The 17,327-nt window shown below is 43.7% G+C and overlaps 1 protein-coding gene across 28 annotated transcripts in view; it reads right to left on the bottom strand.

The window, feature by feature from the left end:
• Positions 1 to 17,327, bottom strand: part of HMBOX1 (homeobox containing 1) — a 118,352-nt gene that overhangs the window by 42,858 nt on the left and 58,167 nt on the right. For all 28 annotated transcript variants that reach the window (XM_085574364.1, XM_021541332.4, XM_085574361.1 and 25 more), the window contains 3 exons: positions 16,182 to 16,661; positions 14,024 to 14,109; positions 5,666 to 5,776 (listed from right to left, as the gene is read on the bottom strand). In XM_085574364.1, coding sequence (XP_085430490.1) covers positions 5,666 to 5,776; positions 14,024 to 14,109; positions 16,182 to 16,648 — 664 coding nt within the window. In that variant the 5' untranslated portion in view covers positions 16,649 to 16,661. The remainder of the gene's footprint in view (positions 1 to 5,665; positions 5,777 to 14,023; positions 14,110 to 16,181; positions 16,662 to 17,327) is intronic.

The following is a 17,327-nucleotide window of genomic DNA, read 5'->3' as shown; positions in this document are numbered from 1 at the left end:
GCTGGGTGGGTATCAAATTGCCAGGCTTTAAATACACTTCAAAAACTTTTAAAAAATTAAATAAAATTTTAAAAAGAGACAGGGGAGAACAGGAAAAGAAATTAGCTTTCCCTGTATTGTGTTAGCAATATACTTTCCCCACCTGAAGATCTGATTTCACAGGGAGAGTACAGGAGTATCAGTGATGCCTCACATCAAGCCAAGAAATGCAGAATCCTTCCATTAAATTTGCCTGAGATTTTTCAGACAAAGGTTGAAAAAAAATCTGCATTGAAAGCATAAATTTTCTGATGCTGCTACAGGTATGTTCACGTACTGAATATAATACACTTTTTTTGTTTTAGTAGCCTTCCTAGATCAATTTAGCCATTTCTCTTTTCTGTGGGGTAACATCAATATCAGCAGCAGATAAAAGAGGAATATGCTGAGAATTACAAGCAAGTACCCCCACACAGCAAGAGAGGAGGATCTGAATGCATAAAGAGGCCCAAAATGGGTTTGGATGGATGTGTGGAAAAAGGGGAACATGGGATGGTCTAAGCTCCTTGCAGTGCCCAAAGGGGCTCCAGGAGAGGGATTTGGGACAAGGGTTGGAGGGACAGGACATGGGAATGGCTTCCCACTGCCAGAGGGCAGGGATGGGTGGGAATTTGGGATGGAATTGTTCCTTGTGAGGGTGGGCAGACCCTGGCACAGGTTGCCCAAAGAAGCTGTGGCTGCCCCTGGATCCCTGGAAGTGTCCAAGGCCAGGTTGGGTGGGGCTTGGAGCAACCTGGGATAATGGAAGGTGACCCTACCCATGGCAGGGGGCCATCATGAGATGACTTAAAACCCAAATTTATCATTTATAATATGCACATTTGATAATGAACCTATGGAGCTTTTCCTCACCCCCCTCTCTTCACTGAGCTCCTGTTTATTCTACTGTTCCAACATTCCATCATAACATTCTTGCCACCCAGCTCCACTTCTTTATAACTTAGCAAGTTACATCCTAGTCACCAGTTCAGATTCTTTTTTTAAACCCCTCAAACAGCTTTTAAGGAGAAGTGAAACTTCTCTCCTGAGCAGACAAGAGCGGAGAAGATGCAGTACAAGGTTTTCAGTGGATGCATCAAACAGCAAGACACCTCTGAGGGGTGCAGAGGTGAACTGCCTGGGAAGAGCTCCTTTCACACACAGAAATGAAAGGAGACAGCTCTCACTCCCTGCCAGTGCTCAGCACCTTTTCCTACAGCACTGGCTTTTCTCTGTGAATTCTTTGTGTGACTGAGGATGCTGCTCCAACTGGCATGCAGCTCTCTCCATGCTCAAAATTCCTCCTGGCCAAGGCCTGCACATCCCAGACCCCATCCTGAAGGAAGGGAGCTGCTCTAAGAGCATCCCATGCACTCACTGCTCCCCACCCCTGGGCTCAGCAGGCCCTGCCACCAAACAGTGACAGAAAGCCTCAGGTGTCTCCCAGCTCCAAAAAAAAAAAAACATTTCCTGGCAAATTTTCATTTGCAGCAAGTACCGGCTGTGCATTATCCTGATAAGAATAGATGCCTCGCTGCATTTTTAGCCAGGCTGACCCCAGATCACACCATCAACAGCTCTTGGTTAGAGTGATCCATGATGGATGGAAATCAGCAGCACAAGGTTCCCTACAGAGCCCAGGGCAGGGAGGAGAAGGAGCTGTTTGCTCTGCAGCCCTGTGGAACAGCACATCACCAACCATCCCTTCTCCCAGTGCAGACCTCGTGGGACAGCCAGCCCCTGGTTTTGGGCTGGCTTTTCCTTCACAGCTCAACAAGAACGGCTCTGAAAAAACAAAAGAGATGCTACATCCTGATAATAACTCCCTTTTGTTTTCCCTTTTTGTTCAAGGAAGAAGTGCCCATGGTTCTCTCCAAGGTGATCACAGCTGCCTTCCTATTAGAGAAGAGTGGCAGAAATAAATACCCAGCCTAAATGGAAGCAGTCTGTATCCATCTGTAACTTTAACACATCATTTCAAGGTGCCAGCTTCAGTTTGCTCTACACAGAGGCAAGAGACAAGCTGAAGTTACTCCATAACAAACTTCCCACATTGCCCAACACCCAGTGCCAGGGAAACTAATCAGGCTAACAACTACCAATCTAAAAAAAAAAAAATTATTTAAAACCTATGGGCTCTGAAAAAAATAGTGGGAACACTGCTGAACACTCCCAGCTTCTGAAATATAGAAAATTTATCTATTGCCAAAATGTTCCCAGTCCTCCACAAAACACAGGACAGACAAGTGGTGCCTGTGTGAAAAAAAAAGCTCCATCTAAATGAAAAGCATCCCTATTAATTGGAATAAAGACCTTTTAAACACCAGCATTTAGCATTTACTTCTTCCCTCCAACAAAAAAAAAAAAAACAAAAAAAACTGCCTTTCACCCTAACTGGCAACTCCTTCCAGAAAAATTTACAATCAGGAGCACACTGGAATTCACAGCGTTGCCATTAACTCTGACATCACTCCTACCAAGAAAACATTGATTAAGACATTTTTCTGAGCGAGATTATTGCACAGAGTGCAACAAGTGGGTGTTTTTCTCCTGTTCCATGAGACTCCAAGTCTCCCTTGCAACATTCCAGTCTGGTGCTGTCTGAACACCCACCACCAAGGACAGGAGAAATGCAAAAACTGCCCATGCAAACCAGCAGTCAAACCAAGGCAAATAACAAACAACACATTCAAGAGCTCAAAGCCAGCTGGAAAAGAATGGAAGGGATGGAATTGCTGAGTCTTGTCCATATAGAACCAGCATCTGAACAGCAGCAATGCCCTAAATCTGCCCTAAGGCTCTCCAGCACCAAGTCCTTTGGTTGGCAGATGCAGCACTGCCTGTGCATGATTTAAAGCATCACACAGCACATTAAAAAAAAAAAATATATATATATATATAAATAAATCTCTTTTGATATATTTGTAAGTCACAATATGCTTATATAAGCACAGTAAAAGGCAGGTCCTGCTGTGAGGAGCTGAAGGCAAGGCAGGAGTGTCACCCACAGGGAAAGGTCTCACCTGTATCCAGGAGATGGGAAAGGGAGATAAAAGGTGAACTCTACAAGTTGCACAGAAAAACTGGCAGAGCCAAGAGAAAGTCTGCCAAGAGATCTCCAGTCCTTTCCACACAATTCCCCCTTCACAGTTTAGGAATTTATTACATCTACTGTCCTAGTCCTTCAAAACTGTTTCAATTTTAGGTTTCCTTCCATTACTGCACAAATTCAGGCAAAGAAATGGATTTACTCTGAAGATCCAGTTTTTCAAGATAAGGAATTACAGAAATTGGGGAACCAATAGTTCCCAAAAGCCTCACTTTGCCCTCTGGTGACTCAAAACTGCAGGTCCCCTCTGCACACAGACCTGACTTTCTCTCAAAGGACTGAGATTTCCCTCCCAGCAGCTGGAACTAGAAAAGATGGGATGTATGAGAACAAAAAGCCAGATGCCACCTCTCAGTAAACTATCAACTAGAAAAAAACATGTGGCAATCACTTCATCTCAAGTTTCTTCCAGAGGACATCTTTCACACCCTACAGAGAGTGGTGATGGCATCGCTTTTTTGGGAACGTGGCAGGAAGCTCCGCTGATTTCTTCATTTTGTGGCTCTAAGGAGGACACAAGACCTGTTACTCTGTCTAGTAATCACAGGATACTCTAAGTAGGAGCCAAAACTTCAGCTCCAGATTGGTTTTGTAACAGTGATTTTCATCCAGGATTCTCTGGACAGGGTTGGTACTTCCCTTTACATACTTGTTCATACCCATGCTAATTATTCTTGGCTACCTGGGCTGACCTGCAATATAACAGATGGCAATAACTCAAAGCAGTGGATTATCCCACAATGAATAAATAAATACAACCCCATTCTCCTCAGGTAGATTTTCCTATCAGCAACAGGAAAACCGAAGGTTCCTCCTTCTATTTCAGCTCTAAAAAGAAACCAAGTGCTGTCTGGTTCTAAAAGGAATTTAAGTGCATCCAAATAGTCCCTTGGCTTAGGCAGAGGAAACAATTTCGCTTTTACACTCCTTGAAAATGCTGTTTAATATCTGTTATTGGGAAAAAGGTTACACTCAAACAACCACTCTTCAAGGAGTTTTTCCATGTCTAAATCAAAGCAGAGTTAACGTTGATTCATTTCAATTTCAGCCATAACCTTCAGTGTGGAAAGTCTTCCTTCCTCAGACAGTTCTCAAGAGCAAAAGGACAAATAAGACATGAGGTCATGGATATGGGGAAAAAAGAAGATAAAGAGGAAGAAGTAAAGATTTTAGAGCTAAGCTGAACAAGGGTTATGTTATTAGTACAAAATACTATTTCTTAAACAGCTTCATGTGATACTGCAAATAAAGGATGCAAGGCTGGGAAAAATCCACACAACAGGTTTCATCTGGAGAGGGTTTTGGTGGTTTTTACACTTTCCAAAATCTCTCAAGTTTTCTCCACTACTTTAGAGGCAACACCTTTCATCAAAGGGAAATGCCAGGGAATTACTTTGGAGGGTAAAACCTGAACCTTTCCAAGCAGCTGGATGGATGTTTGTACCCAGGAATTCTGCTGATCCTCAGTATCACAATTCCAGCCAGTGCAAAAATCAAGGCTTCCTGGCACTTTTACTCTTTAAAACAACTTTAAGAAAAAGAAGCATCAACATGCTTAACAGAAAAAACAGGCTTAGCTGTCCCTCTGAACCCACCCAACAAAAATCTGAATTATTCTCACGCCAACTGTCAGTTGGAGCCTCTTGATTTTCAGTTTACACACAAAGCAGAAGTTTTGAGGCTCTGATTCCCCTGGAATTTTTCTTAATAGAATTCTGGATATTGAAGCCCAGTTCACATTAGAGAGCCTGAGTTTTAAATCCCTTAAAACAATTACACAGTTAATTTAATCAAGCCAATGTTTAAAGGAAATTAAACGTAAATATTTTGATCTTTACAATAAAACTGTTAAAAGGGAAAAATAAGAACTGTGGTCAAACAAAATCTATGGAGAAGAACAATACAAGAAAATTAATTCAACTGTGATTTTGAAGATTGCTGGTTAGTTAAAGATAATGAGGAGCTTTACTTCTCTTTTTGTATTCAAGATCTATTTTGAGATTTGGAGAAGCAGGTGGGATTTGAAAGACACATTTCCAGCTTATCACTGTAACTATCAACATCCCATCCACAAGCTTGAGATCCAACCCAAAACCCTCTGAAGATCCTCTCTAACAAAATGTGTGGGGATTTTTACTGAAACTTTACATTATGCAGCCATTATGAATGGTTTCTATTTGTTCATTCTGAAGAACCTCAGCTTTTATTTCACATCAACTGACTACAACTTCACTGGCTGCTTCTGATTCCCAGATTTAGTAAGTGGTGGGAGGGCAAGGCAGGTATCTGTGGCTGAGGAGTTGGACAGACAGCTCTGGACAGACAGCTCTGGATGAGGCAGCTCTGGATGAAGCAGCTCTGCATCATTTGTTGCAAAGCAAAAAGCAGATTTCTTCCCACCCTCCTAAAAATTAACCTGATCAAAGGGAGAACCTCTGGAGTTCCCCAGACCCAAGAAGTGAATTATCAGTGCTAATAAACAAAAGGCTTCCGTTCTGTAAATAAACAGCAGGAGATGTTTAGGCTGCATTTGTTTACCAGGATTTGTCTTCTCAAGCTGGTACCATCTGTAAAATGCCCTTTTCTTCTGTTCACTCAGGTCCGACCCCTGCTGCAACAGCCAATGGGAGATCCGGCTCTGACTGATACCTGTGAAAAACCAGAACAGAACAAAAAAAGAGAGAAAGACAAAAGTTCAACAAAAAAAAGGGAGAAAGAGGAAAGTTCTTCTTTACAAAATGTTTTTAAGTGGTTTATCTACTGATAAAAGGTGGTATCTTAAAGCCCAGGAACTTGTGATGCTTCAATCCCATAAAAAAAGCAGAGTTGAAGATTCCCTGCTCTGTCCAAAACTGTCTGAATTTCTCCCTGGGGTTATGTTCAACCTTACTCAAGGAACACCCTAGAATCTGCATAATCAGCCCCAAAGCAAAGAGTATAAAAACTGGGAAGCCAAAGCTATCAGAGACTTGAATTGTCCACACCTTCCCTGATTCCTAAATTTCAACTGTGAAATGGGAACAAGTCCCTTCCCCACTATTATGTATAAATAATGATTGTTAGGAAATCCTTATCATTCAATGCTTGAATAAGACTGGAGATAAACACAGAAAACAGTTTATGTGATATAGATCACATCAGCCCAGAAATGGAGCAAACCAACTGTCAGCAGCTGTAACAATGGCCAGAAAAGAACCCAGAAAGAGCAGCTTGTCTGTCAGCAAAGCAGGAGCCAAGCTCGAGGTACCCAGGCATGATCAGGGACAAAACACTGCAGTTTTAAAGCAAGAGTTCTATGAAAACAGTAAGAAGGGGGAAAAAATTCCTAGAAGTTAATACAGTTATTTCCAAAGGGTGACAGGGAATGAAGGATCAATGTAGTAAGGGCAAAAAAAAATGACCAGCAGAAGAACTAAATAAAACAAGAGGTTTAGAAGTGCATGAGGAGGTCAGCAATAAGTTCACCTGAAAAAGTAAAAAATGCAGTTTGCTGAGTAACTGAAGCACTACTTCAGAACTCCCTGTGCTTTCCACAAGGCCCTTCAGCCATCAGAACAAGTTAACAACATCCAAACTCTCCTGGGAAGTGAAGTTTTAGGAGGTGCTCCAAGTACCAATATACTGCCAACACCACCTGTGCCACCACCTGCTTGGTGGTATCACCCAGGCAGGTAGAGGCTGGTTTGCACACAGAACCCAAACTGCCTCCCCCCCTCTAGAGATGCATCAAGTTTTTATAAGCTCTCATAATCAGATTTAACTCATGAAAAACAACCCCCTGTAGTTTAACCACTTCTAAAGTGGGAGTTTATTATGGGGTTTTTTGTGTGTTGAAGGCAGTTAACTTCAGAATGTCTCAACTTGACTCTCAGGTACCATATTCAGGTGGGTTTACACCAACCAGATTTTTAAAATCACTGGGTTTGCACTCTTAATTGTTCTTCCTCAAACAGAATTCTGGAGGCTATGAAGTTTTAATTGTCCTCGGGGAAAGGGATAGGTGTGTTTTAGTTCAGATACAGCAGCTCACTGCTGCTCAGCAGAGCTGTGCCCACAAAACAGATCCTGATTTTCCCAGAACCCACTCCCAGTGTTTGCCTTGCCCTCAAATGACAGAGTTCAGGAACAGCTGGGGTAGCCAGGAGTTGCCTACCCCCAGGGCCCACAGTGGGTTCTAAAACTGAGTTTATACTACTGGGGAAGTGGAATTATTCGACCAAACACAACCCTCAGACCCTGCCAAGTTTACATCAAGTAACTGTGGAAGCACACAAGTTAATACCAGAAGGCAGTGTAAGTTGATAACACTCTCTGGCCCAAAACAAGGCTCCAGCCTAATTGAAATCCTGCCATCTGCATGCCTGATGACCAGTGGAAAGTCCAAGTTTTAAAATTTGCAGCTCTTGACCTATTATGATTTATTAAAGCCATTTCTTGTCCTGACTGTGGGACACAAAGGTTTGTGTCTCACTGCTTTTGGCTGCCCTGCTTCCATTAATTAATCACTGGGTAACAGCTCCAGTCATTTACTTGTTTACTATGGTCCACTTACACTTATTGCAGTGAATTAGTGTGTGTTGGGTGTTTGGATAACAACCTAAGATATAAACACAAAGCACTGGTAGATATAAATTAGAGACTAAATGTCTGCCATGAGTGGAAAATCTGAGCCATGCTCAAGAGGCTGCCTGACACTGTCACACGTGGCACAGATGTCACCACTCCAGACAATGTTCTCGAGGGCAAGGCACAGCAGCAGGAGCCAAAAAACTCAAGCTGGGTCTTGCCATGTCCACTTTCATGGAATCACAGAAAAATCTGAGTTGGAAAGATCTTTAAAGGTCATCTAGTCCAACACCCCCTGCAACGAGCTGGGACATCTTCAACTGGATCACGTTGTTCAGAGCCCTATCCAACGTGACCTTGAATGTTTCCAGGGATGGGGCAGACACCAACTTCCTGATCAATCTGTGCCATTTTCATTGTAAAAAGCTTCTTTCCACAAATTATGCATTGTCCCAATGTCCTGAACTGCATCAAAGTTCTCCTGAACAGAGCTGGATCTGAGCTGGGATCCTTTTGTGGCTGTCGTTTAGCCACAGCAGCTGAGCCTCTGACCTCACGGCTCATAAAGCTACTTCTGTAAAATGTTTTTAAGGCATAAAATTTATCTGTACCTCAACAAGATTTACAGGCCCCAAAACCATATCCCAACAGCTTGACCAACCCAAGGTCACAGGCAAAGTCATTCAGCAAAACTCATCCAGGATCTCCCAGATAGCAGTGCTGTGGGATCCAAACCCATTCTTAACTCCTTTCATTGTAAAAAAAAACAAATCTCCCAAGTTGTCATGTCAGAGTTTCCTGCATCTCAAGTGGGTTTCACACCGCAGGACTCACAGGACAGTGACCTCCAGGACCCTCCTGTCACGTTGTCTCTAATCATAATCTGCTTTAAGGAATTGCATTGGCAGGAAAAAAGAAATCATCCTGCTGCCAGAAGCAACGGATGAAATAACTTCTCTGGAGTAGTGAAAATCCGGTTGTGCTGGAGAAATTCCCTCTCCAAGTGAGGCAGGGATCTCAAGGAGGACTGTGGTGCTCCAGGCTCAGCTTCAGCAGGGCCAGGAACACACCTGGTTATGGACACCTCACAAAAAATCCTGAAGGAAAGTGGTATCCACAAAGGACTGTTGCACTTCAGATGCTGCCTGCTTGTGTCACACTCAGTCCTTCCCACAGCAGGTCACACTTCCCAGTGATAAACAAACCAGTCTGTGCTCCCTGTCTCCTACACAACCGATTAGGGCAGAGTTTCTCATCCAAATATATAAAATAAATGGTAAAATACACCATCAAGAGAAGGACACTGCTATGTGCAGCTCAAATCTGCTCACAGCCCTCAACTCTGCTATTCATCAAGTATGTGGGAACTGGTTTTCACCTTCACTAATAGATCTGTTCAGCAGCTCTGCTTTGCATTTCTTTAATGTTTCTTTCAGGAGAGGTTTTCAGAAGCACCTGGAATACGTCAGAGCTGGAGAAGAAAGTTAACTGACTGTGTTTTAATTCTTCACTTTGTAAGCAAAGTCCCAGATTCAGAGAACAAGTGCTTGCAAAGGACATCTATCAATTTAAGAGATTAACAAAGCTTGTTTACAGGAAACCTGCAAAGATCAAAATCATAAAGAACAAATCTCTGTGTTGTCATGAGTTTTAAAAAAAAAAACAAAACAGGAAGGAAAATGTTTCTCAAAATGCAGTTTCATGCCATTTGAGATGATCAACAGTTCAGGGACTTTCTGAATTCTCTTCACAGAGGAACTAGTTAAGTTTCCCTGTGTATTGGCATTTGCTCAGCATCCCTGTGTGTGGGTTCCAAACCTGTGGGGATTTTATTTGTTCCAGCAGTGCTCCAAGGCTGCCCTCCACTGCACGTGTGTTTAGCATAATCTAAAGCCAAGTCTTGGAGATCTCCTATCAATTAAGGCAGAGACAGGAGGACAGGGCTGGTTTGTACAAGTGGAATAATTGGGAAGGGTACCAAAACTGCATCCTGGAAAGCTCTCTGTGTATTTAAAAACAACTCAAAAAATGACTTCTGCATTTTACTGTTGATAGGTTTGGGGTTTTTTTTAATGGTGGTTTGCTTTTTATGTTTTTAAGAACTGAGAAAAGTGAATTGAAATTTCTGCTCTGTAACTTCAGGAAAATAAAGGTGTTTTTTTTATTCTTTCACTCCCTGTGTGTAAAAAAACAGGAAAGGTAATATTTCCAAACCTTGCAGAGGCATCATCCATCAAACCACTTTAGCCCATCTGCAGAGGGCTCATCCCTGTGCTCTCCTCCCTCTCTCCTTTACTGTAGAACAGGAAGACATCAGTTCCTGAAAATATTTCTCCACCCTCCATCTAACTTTGGAAGCTCAGACAGCATCTCTGAGCAAAGTTCACATTTCTCTCTTCATCCTCTGCCTTCTGACCATAACCTGGTGACCAAGTACAATTCCTGTGAAGTAAATTCTAAGACATGACTGCTAATTACATTTGATAAAAATTTGGCAGCTCACCTGCCCCACGTGGGGCTGAACCCCCAGGCCTGAGCAGGCTGCAGTGATGTTAAAAGGAGCTCCAAACACCAGGATAGGAAATTCTGCAGGAACTATTATTAGCTCCTGTTTATACTGTCATTTTTCTTATCAGTAGGAGATTATTTATACAGAGCCCAACCCAAGTGCTTCTTGTTTATCTTATTACAGACACCATTAAAAAAGTTTCTATAAAAAGCAGCTCCTGTTTTTAGGACCAGCACTAGTAAGTGTTATGCTAAGTTTTTGCTTCTTATCAATCATCCTTTATTTTCAAGTCATTTTTTTAATACCCTGTTACTATTTTCCAAGCTGCCTTGTCCTTTCCATATACCAGGCAGCCCTGTAGAATGTCTTCCAGGTTTAATTTTTCCTGTCAGGTTCATTATCTAGATGACTTTCAGAGTTTCTGGTAATTTTATAAGGATTAAGAGATCCTCAACATTTTTCTATTGAAACAGCTGACTTTAACCCTCAGCTCTGTGCTCCCCTCTCCTGCATCCTCCCTCTCCATCACTTGCCTTGTGCTACAGCAGGAAAAACAAGAGGAAAAGCTTGGATGCAGAACTGCTCTGTAGGACTATGGATTCTGTAAGTGCTTTGCAAGGTTAGAATTAAGTTGGGAAAAAGGAGAAATGTGTTTCTGAATTAAAGTGTAATTTGAAGAATTAGTAAAATTAGCAAAAAGAAGGTTCTGAGGGGTCACAGTTGCAGGAGAGATTTCTGCACCAAGGACAGAACATGGCAAGTTACAGAATGGGATAAATAAGGTCATAAGGACAGAGGAAACAGAGAATTGGTAGAGGTTGCAAGGAAAAGTTGCCAGCAGAGGTAGTCAAGTCAAGCCACTCTCCTGGACAGAAACAGCCATAAATTTTTCATTTCCTTCTTGCCTCTTCCCAGGGCAGAAGGGATGAAGACTAGAAGCCAATTTTTCTACTTTCCTCTTGTACAAGTCACTTTTTACAAAAAATCTTTATCAGTAAGACAAAGGCTGTAAATCCTGAGGTGATGCCATTTGGGATCATACACTCTGCAAAGCCTCTGCCTATACAAACTGGTTTTCTACTGAACCAGGAGTGGTTTCCAGACATACCCTGGGAGCCTCTTCTCCAGCTGAACAGGATGTTGGAGGCATCTGAAGAATACTCCAAGTCATCCAGCATTCATCAGGCTGAGACAGCTCTGGAAGGGAGAGCCCTGGGATGCTCTGCTCCAGATCTCTGTCCCGAGCTGTTTCAGTCACCTCTCACCACTCCCAGCTTTTGAGAGGAAGCTGATGTTTCTCCCTGCTAGAGCTGAGCACACTCTTTAATCTGGTCCTTCCAAACACCTCTTTGAGATTTACCATTTCCCTCAGATAAACCATTACTTAGGAGTGGCATGTAAGTGCTACACATCTGCTTACACAAGGCTGGGGGCTGATTTAAAATGAATCAGCTCCCACCAAGCACAGAGAGGATGACTGAGATGCAAAAATGTACTGGTTTCCCATGGATCTGGCTCGAAAACAAGATAATAACACAGTGCCTTCAGCCCAGCCCTCATTCTGTCCCACTGACACCCTGCAGTATTTCTCTGGTCCCTCTGTGAGCACACTGTGGATCCTCCTCGTGCTGCACAGGAGGGTTGAGTGGGAAGGGTGTGAAATCCAGTCAGCCGTGTCTCAAGGGGATGGTTGGTGTCATTTACTCACAGGAGGAAACAATGAGAGCTCCCAAAAGCTAAATGCCAACTTAGTGCCCACTGAAATCCAAGAGAACAGGCTCAGGATGGAAGGAGGAAAAGGATCAGGTGTGAAGAGATTGGTCTTGCCATTCCTACAGCTTCTTGCAGGGTATCAAACACATGCATCAAGGGTTAATTATAATTAATCAGTTAACTATAATTAGATCCATTCCTTTCACTGACACAGACTTGGATCTGGTGTGGTGATTCTGATTCAATGACCCCACAACTGGCAGTCCCACTGACCAAAAAAACACCAAACATTGGCTTTTTTTGGAAAGACTCTTTTGGTGAAGTTTTCCTCTCTTTGCACTCCTTGTCTTGCAGGGGAAGCCAGCCTGACTTGCTGGGTGCTACAAAGAGGTTAATTCCAGGATATATTCATGCAAGGAATGAACAAAAGCAGGAGAGTGACCCACTAGCTACCAAAATTTAAGAGTTCAGGTACAATTTAAGCAGCTCAATTTACACATTCATTTTTGAAGTATTAGTGCTAAGATCTGAAAAGGCCAATAATATCCCTTACATTTACACAAATTGTTAATCTCATGATTTTCCGGATGAAACTGAGACCAGGGAAGGACAAATCATTTCACCCAGGATCACAGAAGAGTTGGAGACATGAAAAGAATTCCTGGCTCTGTGGCTCAAGCACCAGTTTGTGCTTTCCCACCTCAACAGCTGCCATGTCTGCAAACCCACAGCTCCCAGACAGGTGGATTCCTGTGACATTTCAAATCCTGGAAATATCATAAAAGAACAAATTTCCTCCTACTGCTTTGGCATTCCCAGACATCTAGGAACCTCAAATATTATCTATTTCAAGATCTTTATCCAAGCTTGGGTTAAAAAGTTAACAAATCTTAGAGGTGTAACACGGGATCGAGCTTTCTGAGTTTTATCACCAAGTCTTCATCCTAAAGGAAGGGCTGGAGTGAATCCAGGGCAGGGAACGGAGCTGGGAAGGGGCTGGAGCACCAGGAGGGGCTGGAAAGGGGCTCAGCCTGGAGAAAAGGAGGCTCAGGGGGGACCTTGTGGTTCTGCACAACTCCTGACAGGGAACAAGGGACAGGATGAGAGGGAACAGCCTCAAGCTGTGCCAGGGCAGGTTCAGGTTGAATATTGGGAACAATTCCTGCCTGGAAAGGCCTGTCCAGCCCTGGCACAGCTGCTCAGAGCAGGGCTGGAGTCCCCATCCCTGATTTAAAAGCCATGTGGATGTGGCACCTGGGGACACAGATCAGTGGTGGCCTTGGCAGTGCTGGGAGAGTGATCAGACTCAATGGTCTTAGAGGGCTTTTCCAACCAAAATGATTGTGAGGCTGTTCTAGGCAAGGCCTGTGTGCCTGGAAGGGAGAAATAGCAGCACCTCACCCCATGGAGAAGCAAAAGGACTTTGTTACCCTCTGTAAAGCTCTGGGAACACACCCAGGGAAGAAGTGGCACCACTGCAGTGACTTCACCTGTCTGGATGTGACAGAGAAGGCTCAGGGCACAGGGCACCCAGAACTGCTGCTCCTTCCAGGTAAAACCTGAGTTGATCTGGTCATCCCTCAGCCTCCCTTCAGATTTTCATTAATTTTGACTCAAAGGACGGATAAAACTTCCAACTCTCATCCTCCAACTCCTGGCTGCAGTAGCACCAGCTACAGCTGTGTCTCCTGACTATTCATGTACTTTTTAATATATAAATACACATTATCTCTCTTTCTCAATACCCAGAGATGCAGATCTGCATCTATTTGCCGCACTCAACAACAATTTAAGAATTAAGGAAAACCGTTTTCATTTTAAGATAAGAACTTCAGGCTTTATTATAATGCTGTAAAATAAAATCTGCCAGCACAAGCCACAGGGGAAAAAAAAAAGAAAAAAAAAAAAAAAAGTGATTCACTGGGGAAGTTCCATGATGTGCAGGACAATGGGTCTTAAATCAAAGGCATACATTATCATGACTAAGCTGACAGATCTGCACTGCAATGCAGAAAGCCAAGTGATATTCCAACATCTGCATCATGCTCAGACAGGCAGTTCAGACACAGAGATTCCCAAAATGAGGAGAGGACTCCCCGAGCTCTTACCTGTTACCTGTGCAACAACTGCTTGGGAAATTCTCCGGTTGGCGAGGAAGGCTTTGATTTCCTCCTTTATCACACTGCTGTCCCTCCTACCAAAACAAAACAACAACAGGACACACAAAAAGAGGGACGGAACAAAGTGCACCTGCAAGATGCAAAATGCCTTTATTTCCTTTGTTTAGGGGACAAGGAGTGGGGAAAGCAGGCATTAAAACAGCCTCAGTGCTGGACACTTCTTTTAACAAGTGTCACGTTTGATCAAAGTACCATAGCAGGAGAATGGATGACTCATGTCCCATATAATTCATATTAGGTGCAGCACTGCCATATGGAATGTACAAAGTTTCATTACACAGGGATGAATAAATCTCTCATATCAGCATAAAAACCTCACTCATAAAAATGAGGTAGAAAAATAAAAAATAAAGGATAGCAGGGCCTGCATGGTTAGTTACCCAAATGAATATACATATACCAACCTCCTCCAGCATCCCAAGGAAAAGATCCAAAAAAATTGCAGCCTCTGTCCTCACACCCCTCCTCTAGAACCCTACTTAGTCCAGAGCTTGCACTGAATGAACTGAAGATTTTGTATCATTTTTACAAGGCCTGCACAGGTAGTTCAGAAGGGGCTAAAACAGCTAAAAAGCAAATGAATTGGAGGTTGCACATGTACTGTGATACACAGCATATTTCAATTGCAATAAACACGTGCCTTGCCCCTCCTCTTCCTCTCTCCCATCCTAAGAAGGGCAAGCAATTAAAACCAGCCTTTATTAGGCCTTATGAGAGATTTCCCTTCCCCTTATCCCCTCCTGCCCCAGCTGCATTGAAGACAGATTCAAGCTCACAAATGTAAATGCCAAATGAATGTTGTGCTGTTGGGATCATTTTTATTTCTGTACCCAGCACTCATCATCCACATGCCTGCAAACACAAGCAATTTCAGTTTAAATAGGCACTAAAAGCATTACCTGAGACTCACTGCACAGGAGCCCAAACCTCAGCCATGGGAACTTGGCACCCTGCTGTATTCACCCCCTTCCTGCACAATTCCATCACCCTGCAGCCGACAGCAAATGAAGCTGATCGGCTTTTCTTACTGCTCATCTCTAATCCTGTCCCCCAAAAGCCTCATCTTTCCCTGAAATCTCCAAACTACTTCCAACACATTTCCATTCTGGAGCTTATGGACTCCAGTCCTCCCACAGGTACTTCAGGAATGGTGCAGTTTTTTGGGGGAAAAAGAATGAATTCCAACATTATGACCAAAATTGTTTTGAGACATTTGGCCTTTCCTCTTATTTCTTTGTGCTCTCAAAGCCCACTGACTGACTTTCATCCTTAGGAGTATAATCCCCTCCTTTCATCTTTGTCACAATGCTGAAAAGAAAGCTGCTAAAAGTAAAGGAAGGTCAGCCCTGGAAAAAAAAAAACACCCCAATGGCTTTCAGAGAAAATTTCTGCTTCTTCATTATTTTTATTTTCCTGCAGCACTCTGCAAATCCCTGCCACAAACTATAAACAAACAACATGCATCCTCTCCAGATCCCACTGGAAAGCACTGACCAATCCAAGCTGGATTCCCTACTCTCCCTCTGTATGGAAGGAATTACAATGGGTGTGTAATAGGGGAGGAGAAGTCATGTGAATTGATATTTAATCAGAATCCTGAATAAAATTAGGATGGAAAACAAGTGCTCTAACATCAATCCCAATTTTTGGTACAGCACTGGAAAAATTATCACACCAGTCAGACTGTGGGACACTCAGACAGGGCCAGGAGCTGCCTCCACAAGGCAGGTGAGAGGTTCTGGGGTGATGACCCTTGGAGCATGGGCAGGAACAATTGCTTGGAGCAGATCCTGCTCTCCTGATCACCATCAAATCCTCATGGAACGGTGTGGGTTGGAAGAGACTTCAGGTCATTTAGTCCAAACCTACTGTGACATGCAGGGGTATCTTCAACTGGATCAGGTTGCTCAGAGCCCCCTCCCACCTGACCTCAAATGCTTCCTGGGATGGGACATCCACCACCTCCCTGGACAACCTGTGCCAGCATTCTACCACCCTACAATCCCTATCTGAGCAATCTTCCAACGCAGCCATTCCTGCTGAGGCACTCCTCACCTCCACACTTTTTACAGAGACCTCCACTCACCTCATCAGCTCCTCCACTTTGTCGTCGATGTCCAAGTCCTCCTCGGAAGCCTCGAAGCTGTAGGACCTCTGGGCCAGGCTGTTGGCCAGGGGGTAGCGGGTGGGCGACATCTTCCCGTTGAAGGCAGACAACCTCTCGTTACTCTCCCTCCCGTTCTGATTCGTAGTGCAAGGCTGTGGGGAGGTGTCGTAACTGTTGCTCGGGGACGGGGACATCCCGGAGTGCTGGGTCTGCGTGGAAGCCGTGGCCGTCGAGGAGGACGCTGGCACGTTGTTGGTGCTGTTGCCGTAGGAGCCGCCTCCGTAGCCAGATCTCCTCCCGAATTTGTCGCTGTGCTCTTGGTCCAGACGGTCCAAGGTCTCCAGGGCGTGCAGGATCTCATGCCTGGTCATTCCCGTGCGTCTCAGGCGCTGCAGGAGGTCGATCTGCTCGATGGTGAATCTTGGCTCGTCCGTGTAGTGAGACATGGTTTCCAGCAGGCTGGAAATGAGGTAAAATACAAAATACTTCAGAGTTCAATAGTTCGACGTGGCACGTGGAAAGTACTTTATAAATTCTAGTACAAAACTTTAAGACATACACACACACACACACACACACACACACGGCAGCTCCAAAATCCACCTCCAAACAACCTCAGCCAGATACCTGCCATGAATGCCAATCTCACTACACAGCAGAAGGGCTCATTCTCCTTGCAGTGCTCCAACAGCATTTCAGACCTCTCCTGACACTCCCCACACCTGCACCAACCCTGCAGTTTGTCTTTTGTTTCTGATAAACCACTGCTACAGAGACCATGGTTGCTCAGTAATTAAGGCTGCAGCTCGATCCCAGACAAAATTTTGCCCAGTGTTAAGTACCCACCAGACAGGAATCTCAGATTTCTGTGGTGGCCACAGTTCTGAGTTTTTCTCAGACAAGTTTTCACCAGTTATGACATGAGATTGATGAATCTCAACTCTTTCAAATCTTAACTACAAAGAGTTTGAGTTGCCCTAACTTTTGTTGCTGCCTTGAAAAAAAAAAGAAGATAAAAACACGCCCAGCGGAAATTCTAGTGGCCTGTAGGACCCAAGTTGATTTGACTGAAGTTGGATTTCTGAAGTTAGGAACTTTTGAACCTGGAATGTTGTCACAGATTGC

Source organism: Lonchura striata, chromosome 3 (genome assembly GCF_050655825.1).
Source record: "Lonchura striata isolate lonStrDom1 chromosome 3, ASM5065582v1, whole genome shotgun sequence".
In the NCBI taxonomy this organism is placed as follows: Eukaryota; Metazoa; Chordata; class Aves; order Passeriformes; family Estrildidae; genus Lonchura; species Lonchura striata.
The sequence above is the reverse complement of the archived record's forward strand: the minus strand, read 5'-3'. Positions and strand labels throughout refer to the sequence as shown.